The 21,331-nt window shown below is 41.4% G+C and overlaps 1 protein-coding gene across 2 annotated transcripts in view; it reads left to right on the top strand.

Annotated features, from left to right (window-relative positions):
• myo1ea (myosin IEa) overlaps positions 1-21,331 on the top strand; it is a 50,250-nt gene that overhangs the window by 25,934 nt on the left and 2,985 nt on the right. The window contains exons 9-28 of one of the 2 annotated variants that reach the window (XM_069693507.1): positions 251-383; positions 3,718-3,914; positions 4,035-4,115; positions 4,660-4,746; positions 4,831-4,914; positions 6,660-6,827; positions 7,859-7,944; positions 10,671-10,752; positions 10,982-11,088; positions 12,295-12,393; positions 12,644-12,788; positions 15,308-15,422; positions 15,513-15,682; positions 15,790-15,935; positions 17,402-17,548; positions 17,655-17,812; positions 18,354-18,443; positions 18,531-18,735; positions 20,045-20,080; positions 21,091-21,260. In XM_069693507.1, coding sequence (XP_069549608.1) covers positions 251-383; positions 3,718-3,914; positions 4,035-4,115; positions 4,660-4,746; positions 4,831-4,914; positions 6,660-6,827; positions 7,859-7,944; positions 10,671-10,752; positions 10,982-11,088; positions 12,295-12,393; positions 12,644-12,788; positions 15,308-15,422; positions 15,513-15,682; positions 15,790-15,935; positions 17,402-17,548; positions 17,655-17,812; positions 18,354-18,443; positions 18,531-18,735; positions 20,045-20,080; positions 21,091-21,260 — 2,506 coding nt within the window. The remainder of the gene's footprint in view (positions 1-250; positions 384-3,717; positions 3,915-4,034; positions 4,116-4,659; positions 4,747-4,830; positions 4,915-6,659; positions 6,828-7,858; positions 7,945-10,670; positions 10,753-10,981; positions 11,089-12,294; positions 12,394-12,643; positions 12,789-15,307; positions 15,423-15,512; positions 15,683-15,789; positions 15,936-17,401; positions 17,549-17,654; positions 17,813-18,353; positions 18,444-18,530; positions 18,736-20,044; positions 20,081-21,090; positions 21,261-21,331) is intronic. The other variant, XM_069693508.1, reaches the window with a different exon arrangement.

Below are 21,331 nucleotides of genomic sequence, written 5' to 3' on the forward strand. Positions count from 1 at the left end.
CACCCTCAGCGGTGTTTTGTGCATCTGTGAATCTCATACCAGCCGATGTGGGTCACGGTCTTCTCTTTACATTCCTCTCTCTCCCCCAAGCAGTCCTCTTTTGTTTTCTTTTCAACAATCTCCTCCTGTTTTTGTTTACCAGCGAGACCGCAACAGGAGTAATTAGAGGACATGAGCGAGGTACCACAGGAGTGAGTAAACCCACACCGAGGCCCCAATTTAGCAGGATTTTCTCCCTCTGTTTCCCCAGCATGCTATGGATGTGATCGGCATCTCAGCGGGGGACCGCGCCATGGTGCTCCAGATTGTGGCCGGAGTCCTGCACCTGGGAAATATCAGTTTCAAGGAATCGGGCAACTACGCTGCTGTGGAGAGTGAAGAGTGTAAGTCGGCTCACAAGACAGATGAACGCTTCTGAGTTTTCTGTGATTCACACCGAAACACCAACATGGTCACGTTAAAACTTTTATGTATTTTGGGCTATTTTTAGTTTGCTGTTAAACATTCAGCTGGGAAGGACTGACAAAAATAGACCTTTTAGGACACATTTTTATTTGTGTTGGCAATTAATTCCTGCTGTCTCTGAGTGAAAACAAATCAGTTAAGTGAGCATGAAAGGGAAAGTTAAACTGTTTAATGTTCAACGCTCCGATAACCTTTCACTGCCCTTTCAAACGGTGATGTGGCTGTTCAGCTTGACAGAAATACCTTTGTAAGTTATAGGTTATGGGAAGCAATTTTCAGGGAATTTAAAGCACATAGTATTCAAATAAATCAAGTATCAAGTTATATCCAAACAAGACTAAAAGCCTACAATTATGCAAGCAGCTGTAATTAAGATGGTCAGTGTTAGCTGAGCTGTGCACTAACATGTTAACACTCTTCCAATGCTAATGTTCATAGACAGTCTGTTTGTGATGCTGTGCTGCTAACGTCAGCCATTGATCCTACAGTTCATCTTCTGGGGATCATGAATGTCCGTACCAAATGTTGCGCTAATTCTTAGCTATCTTTAGATATCCTCCTTGATATTAACATCAACATTAATGAGATTCATCATGAATGTCTCCACAAAATGACACAGACGTCCATCCAGAGGATGATGAGATATCTCAGTCTGAATTAAAGTGGTTTATGACCATCATTGCCGCGCAAAGAGTCACATTCCTAAAAGATACCGTTAGCCTATAACAGTATTAAAAGGTGAAGGAGCTGATGTTCAGGTTGATGCCGGGCTGTGGCGAAGCTTTTCTTTCTGAATGTCTCTCCTCTCTTCAGTGTCCTGAGCTGCCCCTCTTGGGCTGGTTTTGGAGGAGATTTCTTTCTCACCACGTTCACTCCCTAAAGTTTTATTGTGTTAATGCAGGGCTGCAGCCAGCTATCTGGACTAATCCAGGCCATGCTGGATTACCAGGAAATGCTATTATTGCAGTTTTGGACGTATTTTGTCAGAGACCGAAATTACTTGGAAAAACACTTCTCCTTCTGTCTCAATTCTCTCTTTCCTCCTCCTGTTTCAGTTTCTCCTTTCCCCCTGTCTTCTTTCTCCTTTCTCCTTATTTCTCATGATGTCTGCATGATGGAGATGAGAGTACAGTTCCCAGGGTACAAAGCCTCGGTTTGTTCTGTGCACACGTAACAGCGGTGCTTCATAATCTCTGCCTTTCCTGTTCCCCTCGCACATATTCAGCCATACTCCTAAAATTAAACTCCACCAACATTAATGCACACTCAGCAAGGAGAGTCGGCTCCTGGCGTCATACTGAAAGGAAAGGGGAGACAAAGAATTTGGACATTATTTGGTTGGTGACAACATTATTTGATCCAAACGATGACACGCTGTTTTTCAACAACCACTTTTCCTTGTTTCACTTTGAAATATAATGTGTTAATTAGTGAGCTGTAAAGTTGCCAGTAGGCAAGTTTTATTACCTCTGGGAAGAGCCAGGCTAACTGTTTCCCCCTGTTTCCAGTCTCTATGCTAAGCTAGACAGCTGCTTTTTGTTAACATGTAGCATATTCAGGTAATGTAGCATAGAGCATGTGTAGTGTATAAGAGTTTTAAAGGCGAGATGATCTTCCAGGAAAATCTCATTGTTCCTCATTTTCCAAACAATAGCAGGGTTCCCATGTTATCGTCACGTCTTTACTGCTTCAAGATTTGCCTCGGTTTCTTTTTACACTGCAAAACCTTGACCGAAGAACCCTGAAGCAGAAGCTAAGCAGAGTCAACATTGGAGACGGGAAATGTTGAGTGGCAGGGTCGTTGGTCCCATCACATTTTACTGGAGTGAAGCAACATGCTCTACAAACCTCTGTCCTGACAACACTGCCGCCTTTTGCTCTCAATATCCACTGCTGCTTTGACTAACAAATTTCCTGCAGGAAAGCTTGTGCTTGTATGAGCATTGTTCTCAAAATTCCTGTTCACAATGTGTAAAAGCCTCCAGACCACAGTATACAATCCATACCTTTCCTGCCCAACACAAAGAATAACTTTTCTTCATGATTTAAGCAGGCGCATGGTCAGTCACACCCTAATGTCCCAAAAGGGGAGCTACTGCAGTGGTCTGATGCATTCCCAGACACAGTGAGTCTGGAGGCCTGAGAGCTATTTCCTTTTAGGGGAAGTGAGTCACAGTAATGAGGCAGGGAGGGGTCCTCAGGGGACAATATCAACGCCAGGTCGTGGCAAATGATCTGTAGCGTGTTAAATACTTTTTTTTTTTTTTTTAAAGATTTAGCCCTATTCTTCTATTTTGAAGTTCAAAGCTCTGAATTTTGTACAGAAGGTGCAGCTGTAGAGTCACCACAGTTTTATGGCCTTACACCACAGTTACATTCATTGGGCTTATGAGTACAACCTTTTCAAATTCGTCAGATTCACTACTGATTGATAAGAATAACTGCAGTACAAAAGATAGATATAAGCCCTGGATTTGCTGCTGCGGTCTCTTGCTACGGTCACATGAGGCTACCTTTCCAATGAGTCCAGTTCTGCATATTCATTTGCATACTTAGGTTCATAGAAATGTCTCTTGTATTTCAGAGCAGGACCTGTTACTAACGTTTTGCTTTGTTTCTTACTTTGTCATAACAGAGCAATAGCAGCCTAATACACCATAACAGTATGAAATACAACGATTATATTAATTTTATTAATCTGCTGTTTATTTTCTTGAGTAATAAGTAAATCAATAAAATGTCAGGAAATGGTAATTACAATTTCTTAGTGTTTTTGGTGATATCATCAAATGTGTTGTTTTATCAAACTCACTCCCAAATTCAAAGATATTCAATTTAAAATGATATAAGACAGAGAAAAGCAGCAAGTCATCCTACTTTTTGAAATTTTTGTGAAAAAAAAGCCTTTTAAGACTGACTCACTGATAAATACATTCATGGTCTGAGCTCTAAAGGAGGGCTTTAATGTCAGTGATTGCAAAAATACACATTTACACACTCAAAGTACCAAATTGCCAAATTGTTAGTGATGTTGGTGACATTATTATTGTTACATATTGCAACAAGCTGTTTTCTGTATTTAACTTCATGCCAAAGTATGTTCACTGTCCTGTGCTAACATCCAGTCATACATTTCTTATAATCAGTTTAGTCTGGACAAAAAACCGACAAACACAGATTGAGAGGAAAACAAACTTTTATAAAGTTACCTGCTTTTTCTTATTCGCTCCTTTCTCTCCTGTCTTTTAATAGTTTTAGCCTTTCCTGCGTTTCTGCTGGGAATTGACCAGAACCGTCTGAAGGAGAAACTGACGAGCCGAAAGATGGACAGTAAGTGGGGAAATGCAGTGGAGTCTATTGACGTGACGCTGAACGTGGAGCAGGCGTGTTACACGCGTGACGCTCTCTCCAAAGCCCTGCATTCACGTGTGTTTGACTACCTGGTCGAGGTGAGTTTACATGTTTTGTCTTGTATTTAAAATTCATAAATATACAAAATTGCCAAAGATTGTAAAACTATGACAGCCTGTAATAAACATATTTGGGTAACAGTGATCCTTTGATTTCAGTCTATCAACAAAGCCATGGTGAAGGATCATCAGGAGTTAAATATCGGAGTATTGGACATTTATGGATTTGAAATTTTCCAAGTAAGTGTTTTTGGCGGGTTTGGAAGCTGACACATGGCTGCTGGAATTTTTATTCAGCAGCAACACATAAATTAGATTAACTGGTATTAACATTGAGCATTTAAACAGATTTAACACAAAGGATAACACTAATTCATAAAGTATGTGGATTAAGTCCCATCTCCTGATTGAGACAGCAGACTTCAACATGCTTTTCTAATCTGATTACTTGTTTGTTTTGTTTGTTTAATACGAGGTCCTGGACTTGTTGACAGGATTGAACAAACTAGATGGAAGTGTTTTCGTAATATTTGGTTTGCAAAGACCTCTGGATTCTGTATCTGCTCCTACAGCTTTATCTGTCTGTCAGATTAAAGGTTTTCCTTCTATAAACAATGTCGGAAAAGGTCAGCTTGGTGGCCGCAGGTCAATAGACAGGAAGATGCAAACCACCGTCACTTACAGTTCAGGTTGAACAAAGCCCACTGAGCTTACAGGATATCCGTACTCCACTGAAGATAGAGCTCATTAGTATGGATTTGATTAACTGTGTTGCTTTCATCAGAAAAATGGATTCGAACAGTTCTGCATCAACTTTGTGAATGAGAAGCTACAGCAGATATTCATTGAGCTGACTCTCAAGGCAGAGCAGGTAATGTTTCTCTCTTCTTTTTTTTATTTTATTTCCTGCTCCTCTGGATGTTTTTTGTTCTGACTCTCTTTTCATGTCTTGTAGGAGGAGTATGTGCAGGAGGGCATCAAGTGGACTCAGATAGAGTACTTCAACAACAAGATCGTATGCGATCTCATCGAAAGCAAAGTAAATGACTTGATTTTATTATGTCATAAACAACATACAAAACACACAATTATTTCCAAAAAGAATTAGAAACAGAAGAAAATATACTGATTCAGACCATCACAGAAAATACATTAAAAAAAGATTTTCTGAACAATATGACCAGACAGTCAATCAAACTTCTTTGAAATGAATTGGTATTATAAATTATTTATTTAATAACTGTTAGAAAAATCACTCAGAGGCTTGATTCAAAATCAAACACATCGGACATTTATTCTTGCAAGAAGGAGCAAAATACATGTACACTCAAAGAAGGATGTCCAGCATTGCTCAATGTCACTCCTCCGTAGGGCAGCTTTTATACAGTGTGACAAACAGTTGACAGTCACCCCCATTCCCTTTGTATCTGCTTTTGTATGGTAATACTGAGTTGGTTGTAGGTCACAAGATAAGGACACAGGGGAGTCATAAATTAGATGTGGAAAGTAAAACAAAAGAAACTTTCTGGAGCCACTTGCAAATAAGATGAGAAACTTTCCGGAGCCACATGCAAATAAGAGGAATATATAGAAACTTTCTGGAGCCACATGCAAATAAGAGGAATATATAGAAACTTTCTGGAGCCACATGAAAATAACATGAAACAATCTTATTTTCTTTCCATCAATAACAAACAGGCTAAAGGCTGAAAACATAAACCGGGATAAACGAGGATTAGATCAGTCATAATTTTTTTATGATAAACAGTTGTTGGTTTTATTTCCTAATATTGTAAACTGAGTTCCACAACTTCCTGCCAAGTTTCTGCTGTGTTGCCTTGACTCGCAGCTTAATATCCTCCAACGTGCCGACATGTCTTTTAATTTGATTTATCTGTCCTACCGAGAGGTTTAATCCATGAAATCCACAACAAGGGCTTTAAAACAAGCCTCCATCTGAGAGGAGCGGGGGATCTGTATTGGTGCCTGTCAGTTCAGTTCTTCGGTTAATCCATTGACAAGTTCAAATGTGTCCTTTTAACACTGTTCTCTGAGACACTGTTTCCACTGTTTCTACTGTGGCGTCTGAAGTCCGCTGATCAGCTGTGGACATAATGGAGCCAAACAGGGCAGAGTGTGAGAGTCATGTTTAAGAAAGGCCGTGCTTAAGCAGCTCCACCGTTAGATTTAGATTTATATCATTTTTCAAATGCTTAGTTGGTGTGGAAAAGTTTCTTCATGATCAGTTTTTATCACAAATATGATTTAATAAATGCAGTATGATTTATTATAGTAGCTGGAACCAACCTTTCTGTGATAATTCATTATGTCAAAAGCAAAATGGCTGCAAATAATCATTGTCATTATCAAATAATCAATTTTTGGATTATAAAATGTATGAAAACGTCCTTTTAATATGAAAATCAAACCCCTAAAACACCATCCAGATCCCAAAGCTATTCAATTTAGTCTTATAAAACAATCACACAACCAACAAGTGCTCATAAGTGCAGCTGTGAAGCTGAAACTAGTGATTTCTTCGTTTGCCTTTTATGCTTGATAAATGACTTAAAATGTTTGTTCATTTATCAAAGAGGTTGCTGAATAATTTTCTATATATTGACTTAATTGATTATGAGTTTCATCTCCAGTACCTCAATTGATCCTGCAGACCAAACAGAAAAAGATTAAAAAAAAAAAAAAATAAATAAATAAATACATCGTCAGTCAATGTTTTAAACCCGGTGATGATATGACTGAGAGCTGTTTTCCCTGTGACCCCAGAATCCCCCCGGCATCATGAGCATCCTGGATGATGTGTGCGCCACCATGCACGCGGTGGGTGAGGGAGCCGACCAGACCATGCTGCAGAAGCTCCGAGTCCAGATCAACACCCACGAGCACTTCAACAGCTGGAACCAGGGCTTCATCATCCACCACTACGCGGGCAAGGTCAGCGCTGCACACATTTTCTGGGAGTTTATTCATCAGCTTGTTTTTGACAAACAGCATTCCTTTCTGCTCGAATTGAGAATCATCCATATCTCATAAACATAAACATTTATGGATATTAACAAAGAGAAAAACATCTCTTCTTACCAATGCTTCTATGCATTTTTCAACAAAACTGAAAGACTGCAACATTCAATATAAGGTTTGCAGCATCTCTGTGCACTTGTCTTTGCATGGTGTTGACTGTAAAAGAACATGTTACAGTCTTCAGTCAGCAGCTGACGGGTAACTTCTGGAAATAGAAACTTATTTAACGGTCCTTTTTTATGGTGTTGGTATAGGAGCTGTTCCTACCCACTTGTATGATCCGTCATAAATATCAGTTCTGCAGCTGGTGCTTTACTTCTGGAGTGTCTGTCGATATCTTTGTCCTTTAAGGATTTCCACTTCCACACTGACAGCGCTCGCTGCTGCACCTCCTGTCTCTCTTCTTTGGCTGGTTACGGCTGCAGCTCCCTCCGCACATGAAACAAGAACTAACAACGTCATACATGTTCATCAGCCTTCCTATTTTTTAACAATACAGTTAATTAGACATCCTTTTTTGCATTTATTTAGATTTTGGTGGTCTGGGTGGAGGTTGTCCCGTGTCATTCTCCAGATGTGTGGTGGCCTCAGCCTGGCACACATGCCACAAGCTTAATGAGCCGTGCCATAAAGACTTGAGGGGCTCCCATGACTGCGCTCAAAACATTCCTCCAGTCTCGGCCTACAGTAGAATAGAAATAACACGGTTTCATCTGTACACTTTTAAACTACTGCTGCTTTTATAGGGACGCTAATCCGTAGGTGTAAAGTATTGGACCTGAAGCCCTTCATTTTTTTTCTGCCTATAAAATTCAAACCACTGGTTTAGGTCAAAATATCAGTTCCAGTTATTATTTTCACACAGGTGTCAAGTTCCATTTTTGTTGGTAGTGTTCTTTGATAATCATGACTCTTTAGAAATCCCTCGGTGTGCTTCCCTCCAGGTGTCCTACGACGCAGAGGGTTTCTGTGAGAGGAACCGAGACGTCCTTTTTACTGACCTCATTGAGTTGATGCAGAGCAGTGAAATGTAAGTAGCTCCTATTTGCAAATCATGTGATGAGGATTTCTATGGTGCGTACTTAAAGGGAGTCGTCTTTTGTGATGCGTATGTTTATAATTGAATACATCGAAATGAAGGCTTCAGACGCTCCAGTGCATCTGGAAACTGGTGGGACGTCGCAGAAGTGCGCAGGGCTCTGTTACGTCGTGCCCTCTGCCCCGAATCACGTCTGGCTGATGTCCCATTATGCGACTTTTCGGGGGGGGGGCACCCAAGCTGCTCTTACAAAGCTCCTTGTGGGGCTGTGTGGTGGAGTCTGGCCCCCAGCGTTATGGTTTCTCAGGCTTTTTTTGTGTCAAAGTGGCCATCTGTGCAAACAGCCTGTATTGTCTGTGTAACCCCCGCAGGCCCCCTTTGTGTGCACGGTTTGTGAGGCGTGAAAGGAGGTTATGCCAAAGTCCCAATCAGACACGTGCTAAAAAATATGTACACGCACTCAACATCGCATACAGACGCACAAACATATATATACACACACATTGATAAAAGAGTCTGGCGCAGTCATACAAGGGCAGCATGAGGAGGAAGGAAGCCGCCTCATTCCTTTGAGCAGCAGCTCTGAATAGAGAAGAAAGGAATGAGCAGTATTGTCAGCTGGACAGTATTAGCAGACTCCTGGTGTATTTGTACACACGACCTGCTGGTCCTTTCTTCTGTGTCCAACGCTCGAGTCAGAAGTTTAAAACCAAACAAATATCAAAGTGGGAGAAAGCCAGAAAGGAGAAGACATCTAAAAGAAAAAAAAAAACAGTAACATGAAAAAGCACTTTGAAACAATAAAATAATAATCACTGAAGGTGGCGACTTGAGCAAGTTGAAATACGCTGTAAGTCGAATGCTGAGCTGAAGTACGTGTCAGCTTTAGGTCAGGTCATTTTATGTGACTTTTCAAAGCAAACACAGCCAGCACAGTTCAGGTGGAGCCAAATACTTGAATGACGGATGTGCTGATCAGTGAAACGTAATTTTGGTAAATGGGTCAGACCTGAAGATTATGACTGTATTTTATTTTGATTTACCTGCATCAGATTATCTATAAAAGCCTTTTAAATGTGTAGCCTCTAAATAAACTGCTACATAAATAGGACATTTACTGCACAGCTGCTTAGAAAAACAACAAGACGCCATCATTCATTTTAATTAACGACAAAATAAAATGGTGACTTAATTTATTCTCTATGGAGAAGAGCTGAGCTGCTTCATCTAAAAGTGGGTGTAACACTTCTTTAATTCAGTAACGTGTGATCAGAGTAAAGAGGGTGTCTTAGTGAGTTTTGATGAGATGATTCATTATTTGATTGTCTTATTGTGGCTCAGTATGTAAGTGCAGATGCTTCAGATGTCACAATTTAAACAAACACAGTTCCCTTCTCCATATTATATCATGTTTGAAGAAAAAAATGAAAATTGATCTTGAGTGTGTGTTGCTGTAAATTAAATGTAGCTCAAAAGTACAAACTGTCCTTTGAAAGTAGATGCATGTCTCTTTACAGGAGAGAAATTTGATGATCTGGAAACTTCACAAATATCTGCTATCCTGAGCAGCAGTCAGACATCCTGCTGCAGGGATGATGACATGAATCCACATGTACACATTAGAAGTTCAGGCTGGGTTAGGTCTTATTTGTTTAAACACAAATAAACTTGGGCCCACTAATTTTTGCTTAAGGGAGTGTAATTCAGCACAGGTTGATCACTTAATGTGTTAATATGAATAATTTGCTTTGACATCTAAATGGTCTCAAAGTGCTTTAACATGGTTTTCCCATTCACCCACTAATGAGACAGTTCACCATGCAAGGTGCTGCCATCAGGAGCACATTATCGGGAGGCAATTTAGGGTTCAGTGTCTTGCTCAAGGACACCTAGGCATGTGGACAGGAGGAGCTGGGGATTGAACCACCAACCTTCCGATTAGTGTGCAACCCACTCTACCGACTGAGCCACAGCCTCCCAGCCGCCATCTCCCTCCTGAATATCCACTCCACAAGTCAAAAGAAAACTGGCTCCATAATGACCCTCCCTAATAAATCCTGCAAGCTATCTACACTTCATAGAAAAAAAAATTAATATCCCTTCAAGTGCAGAAAGATAAAGGAGGAAAACACCAGATGAAATGGGATCAATACTCTCAGGAAACACATGCGTATTGTTGACCTTTTTTAACATTCTTCCAATTTTCTCTCTTTTACGAGACAAAAGGTCAAAAGTCAGTTGAAAGTAACTCAAAAAATGTTCAAACCAAGCATTATGTCAAATAAAAGCATTCATGCCTCTCTGTGGCCTCGGGGAGATTTGCCTCACCGAAAGCTCTTTCCACAAGTACAGTACAGTACAGTACAGTACAGTACAGTACAGCACACACACACACACACACACACACACACACACACACACACACACACACACACACACACACACACACACACACACACACACACACACACACACACACACACCTCTCTTGTTTTCCTAACCGCCCCCTCCTCAGACCGTCCTGAATGGTTCAGGAATTTAAACCGATGACCTTCGTAAAAGGTCCTCCGTTTTTTAATCATTAACTGCATTTTTGTTTTTGGTTGCCAGGGGAACCCAGTATTAACTTCAGGTCTCCAACACTTTTGTTTTTTTGTTAATGCGAGGATGATACCCCTCAGTTCTCACTTAGTCTCCTCACCTTTGTTCTCTGACAGTGCCTTCATCAGGGCGCTGTTCCTGGAAAACCTCAATGCTGAGAAGAAAGGTCGACCCACAACTGCAGGCAGTAAAATAAAGGTGTGTTCAGTGAAGTGTTTGTGTGTGTGTGTGTGTGTGTGTGCGTGTATGTATCTTATCAGGGTCCCTGTGGGAAAAGACCAATGCTGAGATAATGTGTGTGTTTACTGTTCAGTGTGACCTTCAGCATTCCCAGCTGGAACAGAGGCCGGGATTCATTTTAGGTTTTCAGGACGTCATGGCTTGTCTCCTCCACGTTGTTGATGTTTGATCCAATTTCACCCTTCAGAAACAAGCCAATGATCTGGTGAGCACATTGATGAAGTGCACTCCACACTACATCCGTTGCATCAAACCGAATGAGACCAAGAAGCCCAGAGACTGGGAAGAGAGCCGGTAAGTCACTGATCCGCTGTGTCCGCTGTGCACGAGTCAAACAGTTCAAGACTAAGACCCATTCATCGAGTGGTTTCCTCCTCACAGGATTTACAACAGGCATTTAACAGCAGCAACGGCCAGTGACAAGGATTTACCTTTACATTCGCCACAATGATTTCTCCTTAAATCCTTGAAATAGCAGTTAACATGAAATGAAGAAAATTTGTAAATATTTTTATGATTCATAAAAAAGTATGAGATGATAGATAATGGATTGAAAAACTGAAACTCAAGAAGGGAATAAATGTTGCTGCTGGTGAAAGAGCTTGATCTGAAAAAACAGATAATAATGGCATTTTAGAACCATATTGAAAGTGTACAGAAGAAATATTCATGGAAATTGTTTATTAATTGATATAAGCTTTATTCTCCCTACTCACACTCCTGATAAAACAGAGAGAATAAATGTGGTTTGATATCCTATCAAATATCCATATCAAATCCATAACAACCCAAACCACAACAAACATTGCTGCCACTGATGCCTCATTCATGAGCAGCTGTATTACATCTTCACTTAATTCCAACATTTCCCAGCAGTTTGAAAGTTAGCTCATTGTTCTGATGGGTTCAGCATCCAGCCAATTTGTTTTTCTGTCCGTCCGAAGACGTGTTTGAGACATTTCCCCTTTCTTTATCCCTTTGTTTCATTTTTTCCCCCCTGACTGCAGGTTTTGGGCACTACATGTTCAGATTCAGAGTGATGTTGTATTGTTCAGAGCTTATAACCTTCCTGTTGTGAGCCGTGTGCAGGCTGACTCATTAATTAGCACCGGAACCACTGAGTTCACAGGAAGTGTGAGCGCGCTAAGTAGTGCTTCAGGTCTTTGTGTGAGGAAAACGTTAGCTAAACTGGCTGTTTTACATACAATGACCTGCAATCATCTCTTCCGCCAGTGAAGGGGATGCTTCATGAGCTGTTGGGGTGGTGAGGGGGGGGATTTGAGTTGAGAGGTGATGAGAAAGGCAGTCATACTTAGCAATTATAATTTGAACACATTATGCGCATTAAATCAGGATATTTGTCACAGGTTTCTTCACACACAGTACATACAACACAAAAATATCATAGAGCAGAGAACAAAACAAATTATGTACATCTGTACAGTGACACATTTTCCAGTTAATATCATATTGATGGTGAATCTTTTTTTTCTTCCTCAGAGTGAAGCACCAGGTGGAGTATCTGGGTCTGAAGGAAAACATCAGGGTGAGGCGTGCTGGCTACGCCTACCGCAGAGTCTTCAGGAAGTTCCTCAACAGGTATCCAGCCTCACACTCACAGAGCCGTCATGTTTGTTTCTCTCTGGGATAGTGATGACACGACGGATCCACATTAGATTTGTTTCTCTGTCAATGTCATTAGAAAAGTCCGTGATTGTTCATTCAGTCATCGTTTTAGTGCCGTTGCTTTTAACTTGTGTTACATTATGAAAAAAAAACATCCAAACTCACACACCCTCCCTTTCCTTATGTAAAATACTTCATCACCGCTAAACCATTTGGTCCGCAGGTACGCCATCCTGACCAAAGAGTCCTGGCCAACGTGGCGAGGAGACGAGAAACAAGGCGTCCTTCATCTGTTACAGTCTGTCAACATGGACCAGGATCAGTTCCAGCTTGGTCGCACCAAGATCTTCGTTAAAGCCCCCGAGTCGGTGTGTCTCACCCCCGTCACATCTTCTGTTCTTTAGCTCGGTCAAAGGGCAAATCTTTATAATACGGCACTCTGTGAGAAACCTTCTGAGAAAATGAACTACAAGGCAAAAACTTTGAGGCCTGCAACTTGTGCCAATGTAAGTCTCACGTCACTTGTCAGAATGCAGCTGGGAAAGTCTGCTGTTAGCAGAGGGAAAACTGAACTCACCATTTTTACACTAAACACCATAAAAGGGCAGTAGTGTCCCAAATCATGCTCAAATCCTTGATGCAGGGGAGGAGATTGAACCCGACCCTTGTACCACGTCAGCAATGAGTCAACACTGCTCTGAAACTAAAACACAAGCGCAGGCTGTGGTTGCAGAGTTTGGGGGGACATCGTAAAGGCTTGTCTTTTTCCACCATCGCTACTTTTTTTTTCTTCTTCATGGTCCTTATGAAAGCGTCACTTGTGCTCTGACTTATTAACATTTGTACACATCGTGCATGAACGAGCGTGCACGTGCACACACACGCACAGATGTATGTTTAGTGGCTCATACACAGGCATCTCAGTCTTAATCCAGACCTCACAGCTGATCCAGTATGTCTCTACTTATTTATTGCAGCCATGCACTGCCAGGAGCACACACACACACACACACACACACACACACACACACACACACACACACACACACACACACACACACACACACACACACACACACACACACACACACACACACACACACACACACAGCGGGACTGAGAGTCCAAGTCATTGAGGTGTGGTTATGAAACGTAAATATCACAGAGCAGAGCGTTGAAATGAGCTGCCAGGCTTCTCAAAACAAGCCTCTGTGTCTGATAAGACACTGACACCAGCTAATTAGTTGTATGACTGCAGCGTTTCTCTAGAGTTTGTTTGAATCCAGGCCAAATGTTGGAAACGTGATGATAGACGAGCTGATGGCTTACTGTCTTCAGTGCTAATGTGATAAATAATTATCATTACCGTCTTGGTTGGAAGTCAGATATTTGTTTGATAAAGATATTACGAAGTTTGAGGCTATTTCCTTTGACCGGCCACTGACTTTCCTACTTCAGCTGAACCAAAACATCACCTGCTGTTTGTTCTTGGGTTTGTCACATAGGAATTCAGTCACTCTTCCAGTGGAAACCACTGAAGCCTCAGTGATTTTGTGGTGTCGCTGTCTCAGTTGGTGACTCTACGCAGCTTCAGCCTTTGTGCATGAAGTTTGATCTGCTGTGTTGTGTAGTGGTCGTGTAAGTGGTTCGCTCCTCTTCCGTCACACTGATGCCAGGCCTGTTCCAGCGCTGGGCAGGATGTTTAGTCTGGCAGGGAGAGGGCACAGAGCGTGATTGCATGTCAAGAGGCCCAACAGGAAGTGACATAGACTGTTTGAGAAAACCGGTGGTCACAAAGTCAGACTTTACAACCAAAGAGTGAAATAATATTATTTTGAAAGTGTTGTAATTATTGTATAAATTACACAGAACCATATGGACTGAGTGGATAAGTGTTATATAGGATAAAAACATTTGCAATGTAATTCCAGTAAACCTAATAGCAAAATATCAATAAGATATCTTACATTAAAGGGCAGGTTCGCATTTTAACCTCCCGTTCAAACTTATGGTGAAAAGTTCTCTTCCTAAAATATTCTGAATATAAAGTTCATGTGCAGTTAATATGACGCTTCAGCGGTTTGATTTAATGAAATAAAGCCAAAGGTCAAAGTTACTCTAATACAAAAAAAATCCTTCTTTGCTTTTCTTTTCTTTTTTTTTTTGCTGCACAAAAACACAAACGGGGAATTTATTAAAAAGTGACTTTAGAAGATACTTACTTGAGTTATCTAATTCGTAGTGTGGAATTAAAAGCTACACAGATGTTTGCACACAATGAGTTCTGTGGAATTTGTCACTTACATTGAAATCACATTCAGGCAGGATATCTAAATGCCCTGTATGAACAAGAAGATTAATTTAAGTAACTGCTTTAATGTTCGTATGGCCACCTGACTATTGTTTTAAGACAGATTTGAAAAATTGTTTGTCGTGCTGTTAATCACATGGGATTCCCCGTTTCCAGGTTTATTTTAGTTCTACAGATGTGACGCAGCAAATGCAATGAAATTGATCAAATATTTCAAAAAGAGAAAATTAAACAAAGTGGCAAGAAAGCCATAAAATACAGGGCAGTGAAATAAAAAGGGTCCTCGCGTCCACTTTAGCTGTATGACTGTATCTATTCAAGTGCAAAACTATTTGATCGCAACAATCCAAGCAGACAACAACACTGTCTGTGCCATCGTTAGGAGGAAAACCTTCCTGCTTTCCCTGAAAAGTAATAAGACTGATGAGTGAAGTCGGCAGCGGAGGACTTCAGCTGTCCTCAGGCGTGTTCAGTACGTGCTGTCATTCCTTCCATTCGGTGTGTTTAGGTGTGTCTGTGTTTGGGCTTGTGCTCTGAGGTGTGTGTCGTGCTGAGTCTCTTTGTTTGTCCTCACAGCTCTTTCTGCTGGAAGAGACGAGGGAGCGCAAGTTTGACGGCTATGCCAGGACCATCCAAAAGGCCTGGAGGAAATATGTGGCCCGCAAGAAGTATGTTCAGATGAGGGAAGAAGGTGAGTGAAGTGACATTTCGCTGCTTCATCATCTACCTGCTCCTGTCTCCACGTCTCACCCTCTCTCTCTCTCTCTCTGGGTTTGTTCAGCCTCTGACCTGCTGTTGAACCGCAAAGAGAGGCGGCGACACAGCCTGAACAGAAACTTTGTAGGTGACTACCTCGGTATGGACGACAGGCCGGAGCTGCGACAGTTTCTGGGCAAGAGAGAAAAGATCGACTTCGCAGACAAAATCACAAAATATGACCGACGCTTCAAGGTTGGTTTCTTCAGTGTGCAGCCTTTTTTTGTTGTTGTTGTTTTTTTGGGCTCAACAACGCACAAAACATTTATTATGTTGCGTGTTTTTTTTTCTTCTATTTTTAGGGAATAAAGAGAGACTTGATCCTGACCCCAAAATCTGTGTACCTGATTGGAAGAGACAAGGTGAAACAGGGACCAGAGAAAGGGCAGGTGACAGAGGTGCTGAAGAGGAGGATTGATGTGGAGAAGATCCTGGCGTTGTCTCTCAGGTACAAACTGTCTGAGTACGCACAGCTCCTTCAGACATCTCCATCCTTCATTATCTCCATCAGATACCGAAATACAAATCCTTGTCAGTCCGCAGAGCTTAGCGCTTGTAGCTTTGTTTTACTCCTCCATGCAGCTGGAAAATAAAGTTCTTAGTTACTGTGTGAGTATTTTATTACTTAACATAGTTTAAATGGAGGTTCAAGCAGGCACACAAGTCTTTGTTTTTTCACCACGAGGTCCTCATACAATGAACCAACAGATACAGTCCATATAAACAAATTTGAGGTTCACTCTATCCACAAGTCAACTTTAAGTGTTACTTCCTGCTGCTACAACCAAGATATTTTCACTTTGGTGTATTTCAGTAAGGAATACTCTTCCAGTATTTTCTCAGGTATGATCATTTAGGAGCATCTCTAGCTCTCGGACACTCTCTGTCACGCTTCCACAGATCGGCTGTTTAGCCTCCTGCCAAACTAAACCGCATGTTATTGTTGCCACAAATGGTTACAACTTTGACAAGAGTGCCCCGACGACGTACAGTGGTGTAATTGTTTCATTGATATCTTATTCTTATCTCTGTGTTAAATGAGGCGCAACGTGTCGCCTGCCGGCCCAGGCTCCTTTGACAAAGAGACACAAATGCCAACTTGGGACTCAACAAGTCAAATGAAAGAATAAAAGCTGACGCTCTGCTCTGATGAGTGCAGGCAGTTACCAGCAGTTTACCACTTGTTTTCCAAAACAAGACAATGGTTGAGGCTGAATGTCATGGAGGGGCCGACCATATAATCTAGACGCTGCGCTGCAGAAAAGTCATGAGTCTGCTTCAAAGCCACAGTCTGGATTTCCAATCACACAAGTTCTCATGTTCCTGTAAATGTCACACAAGGGACGCTGAAAACATGTGGAGTATATTAAAACTACTTGTATATGTTTGCGTGTGCAGGTCGGACTGAAAGCAGTTTTGTCAGAAACATGGACAGAATAAAGATCAGTTTAGGACAAATAAAAGAACAAAGTAAAAATAACTGACGGACTTGTGGGCCGTTTGTTGTTGATGTATAACTTGTTTCGGAGGTAGAGCTGTTGGTACAACATGTGGCGTATGAGTCGGTGGGGTAATACGGACCAGGTGGTGCAATGAGTGAAAGCAGGAGTTGTAAAAAGCTCATCAGAGAAGAAAACTCCACTTCACTCGGAGGAACAAAGTATCCTTGTGTGGGTTACGGGCACAAGCTGTCTTCCCTCTTCAGATGTGAGCTGCTTTGTGAGGCTCTCAATGCAAATGTGAAATCTGATTCTGACTCCCCATCTTAACTTCCTTCAAAGCACAACAGAGAGCAGATCAAGTGCCACTTCTCTGAGCTTACTCTTAGTGAGATTTGTTTCTTATCACATGTAATGTCAGACTTTTAAATGTCCTACAAGCCTCTTACTCAGCACTTTTTCATTTTTTTTTCAGCACAATGCAGGATGATTTCATGATTCTGCATGAGCAGGAGTACGACAGCCTGCTGCAGTGTGTGTTTAAGACGGAGTTCATCAGCTTACTGGCCCGCAGGTTTGAGGAGAAAACTCAGAGGAAGCTACCACTCAAGTTTAATAACACGTAAGTAAACACAACATACTGTCGGAGATACAACAAACGAGACAAATAAATCACAATCGACTTAAAATTCAATCGACTTAAAATAATTGATTAATGTCATCGTCAGACTGGAGATGAAGTTGAAGAAGGAGAACTGGGGCTTCTTGAGCGGAGGCGGCTCCAGGCAGGTCATGTTTGTCCAGGGTCAGGGCGACATGCCTGTACTGAAGCCTTCGAGCAAATCTCTGCAGGTCAGCATCGGGCCCGGCCTTCCCAAGAACACACGTGAGTATTAGCAGATGCAAAGTATGCAAGTGACCTGTTCTCACAATGAGTCATGATAAATATATCTGAGGTGGAGTCATGACTTTGACGTCATCAGACTCGACCAACACAATGAAAGCAGTCGATGACTCAGCATCCCAGTGTTCAAAATATACATTTATAATCTATACAAGCAGTGATTTCAGTGGCGCTTATTTTTATATTTTTGTACACTTAAGATGTCATTTTTTAAGAAACATCTGTGTGGTATCATCATTTTAAAAATGATTAAGCATTCATGATTTAAATTTTTTTGAAGTCGTACTAACTATTACTCTTCTGGTTTTAATGTTTTAAAACAGCATCTACTTTGATAATAAACTCCCTCAAACACAATAGTTTTCTTTAAATATCAGCACCTTTACTTTTGACAAAAATGACTCTCAGCTGTAACGATTTACAGCGTTTTATTGTTGTATATTACTTGTTAAGTTAATCTAAATGGCTTTGCTGTTTGTATGATGCGCTTATTCAATTTCATTTAATTTTGTTTCTCCTTTAGGCCCGACCAGGAAGAGCTTCAGTCAGAGTCGCTCCAGCATGTCCAGAACCCACCACAACATCCCATCACGAGCTGCACCGGGACCTCCAGGTACAACATTCACATCTCACAGTGTCCGAGCAGTTCGTCTTCTGTCCACATCTAAGAACCGCTGATTCATATCATTCCTCTCTTTAGTTGCTCACCAGAACGGTGGCCTGAAAAACACCAACCACGTTGCCAATCAGAGGAACTCGCAGCATCACAGCCAGAGGCATCCGTCATCCAGCAATTCAACGCGCCCCTTCCTGCCCAGCAACATCAACCAGGTGAAGGAGCAAGGCAGCAGCCGGCAGCAGCCCAACCTGGACTGTCTTAGAGTACCGGATCAAGGAGCTGCAGGGTGAGAGACTGACCACAGACAGATCCAGAAACCCACACAGTCCAGGCAGGAAGAGACCAAACAACATGCACACACACACACACACAACATGTGATGGAAAAGGACAAATTGATCAGCTCTACATACTGCAGCAAATCATATCTGTTGGTTAGTTTCATTATGTAACGACAGTTCGTCTCTGTTAGGCAGTATGTTGTGATTTTAGAGACAGTAAACAGTTTTCTTCTAATCCAAGCAGGTGATTTCTTTAGACATTTTACATCTTAATGTTCTTTGTTGACAAATCACAGCTTGGTAAAAAAATCAAATCTGTCACATTAAAATTAGAAAATAAAAAGTGTGAGATCAGATGCTGATCTGTCATGAAGACAACAATAGAAACAAAGTTCCAATAAGCCCAGACCCTCTTTTCTGTTTCCTGTACAGTTCAGTTAAAAGATATGACTCATTTCACAACAATCAATTAATAGCTGACAAATGCTTCTCATTGTATTTGAACCTAATGTGACCCAACACTGTAGTACTGGGATTCAGTAATGCTGCGTTCATGAGCTGGGAAGTGGGAAAGTTCCAACCTTTGGGTGGGACAATACAACTGTTGAACTGGGGCTATCTGAGAAGGAAAGCGGGAGGTTTTTTAAAGCGCAGAGTAGGTTTGATGTCACTGACATGGCAGCGCTTATGGTGAAAGGAAAAGGTGTACTGGCTTCGAAAATAAGGTGAAATATCCAGACTTGATGAGCCGAGCTAGTTTGCTGCTGTTGTAAAAAAGGCAGGACATCAAAATGTGTAGATGTGCAGCGTATAAATAACACTGAGCTCCTCCTGAGCTCCATGTGGTCGCTGTGTTGCTTCATATTGTTTGTCACGTCTCTGTATTCTGACAGCCGAAATAGAGCAGATTTCCGAGGGGCGGTTGGGCTGCTTGTTTATTGTCTTCATGTGAACTTATGTTGTCCTCAAACAGGAACTTTCTCAATTCCCAGCTGCCTGAACGCACAATTAGTCAAAGTCCTTTCAGAGGACGAGTCCCATCATTCTGTCCACTCTGTATTAATACATATATTATCTCACACACATCTGCTGAATACCTTATACATTATATAGGTTTTGTTTCCAAATGGTCGGACGCACATTTGCATCTATCAACAATATAGTGACCTGCCGACCTTCGTGAAGTGATAATTCAATCTCACCTCGCAGCACAGTTATAAACCTTTACATAGAAATGGACACCACTGACACACACTGATACACAAAGTTGTGTTGCTGTAATTTGACATAATTTGGATAATTTATTCTTTTGTAGCACTGGAGACAGACGGCCAGCGTCAAATGGAGGAATGTGAGTTGGAGTGTTTGCAGTGTTTTGGGTGGTGGTTCAGCAGCAGGGCACACTGATGCTTCTTCTCTTGTACATTTTAAAGTCCAAACTCCTGACTGTAGTACGCATCTAATATTTTATCTTCTGCTGCTGCTCAGTTACGCTGATATGAAAGGGGAATTTGTTTGCAGTTCCCTTTAGTTTGATCGATCTTTCATTCTGCAAAGAAAGATCCTTAAGAGTTCTCACGGTGAACGAATTCCTGCTGTGCAGCTTCTCCGTTGGTTCTTTTTTTTTTTTTTTTTTTTTAAATGAAAGCTGCTTTCAGGAACACAGACATCACTGGAGGAAGTACATATTCAGCATATTACATATGTATGAACTAACGACTACACTACCTGCTTACAGCTCACTGAAGTAATGCCATCAACTGTTCTGAATTATTTGATCCTCAGTTAGTCGAGTCGAGTTGAATAGTTGACTCTCAATAGTCTTTTGTGTTGGTATTGTGTTTAAAGGACTAATTTGAAGGAGCTATTGACTTTATAAACAGTAAACGGAGTTTAACCAGTAAATGAATGTGCAGCATTATAAGTTGAGATCTAAAAGGCAAAGCTGACTCAGGATCAACCCTCTCTGCTCTGAAGGGCTTCACAAACACTGTTTAGTTTTGTATAGGATGTGCTAGATCACCATCTCGTTGCTGATTTATGAATATATGAATCTGTGGTCGCTGTCTGGTGAAAAACAAAAACTGTTTGTTTTCAGCTTGATTATAATATATCTATACAAAAATGAAACAATCTAAATACTCAAATTGAAACCGTGAGGTTTTCTTACCGTAAAACAGGATGGTGATCATGCATGTGCTTGTATTTTGGGATCTACTTTGAAACTGTTATATCCCATTAAAACCTTCAGTCTTTTGATTCACTGCAGCACAGAGAGCTCAATCTTTCAGTCAGGGTCTCCCTGAATGCATCTCACCGTGACAGTGGTGTGGTTTCTCTCTTTGTCTCATGACACCTCAGAGCCCACAGACCATCGGCCACCAGGCCTCCGCCGGGAGGAGGACGACCCAAGCCTGCACCCAAACCCAAACCCCAGGTGCCCCAGTGCAAAGCTTTGTACGCCTACGACGCTCAGGACACGGACGAGCTCAGCTTCAACGCTGACGACATCATCGACATCATCAAAGAGGGTAAAGCGCACAAAACATTTGTAGGCTTATTTTTCATCATTTTTATGGGCCACTGATTTAGTCGTATTTGT

This window comes from Brachyistius frenatus, unplaced genomic scaffold (genome assembly GCF_029030835.1).
Source record: "Brachyistius frenatus isolate BFR_SWC_R1_liver_20210118 unplaced genomic scaffold, ASM2903083v1 Contig_15, whole genome shotgun sequence".
Taxonomy (NCBI): domain Eukaryota; kingdom Metazoa; phylum Chordata; class Actinopteri; family Embiotocidae; genus Brachyistius; species Brachyistius frenatus.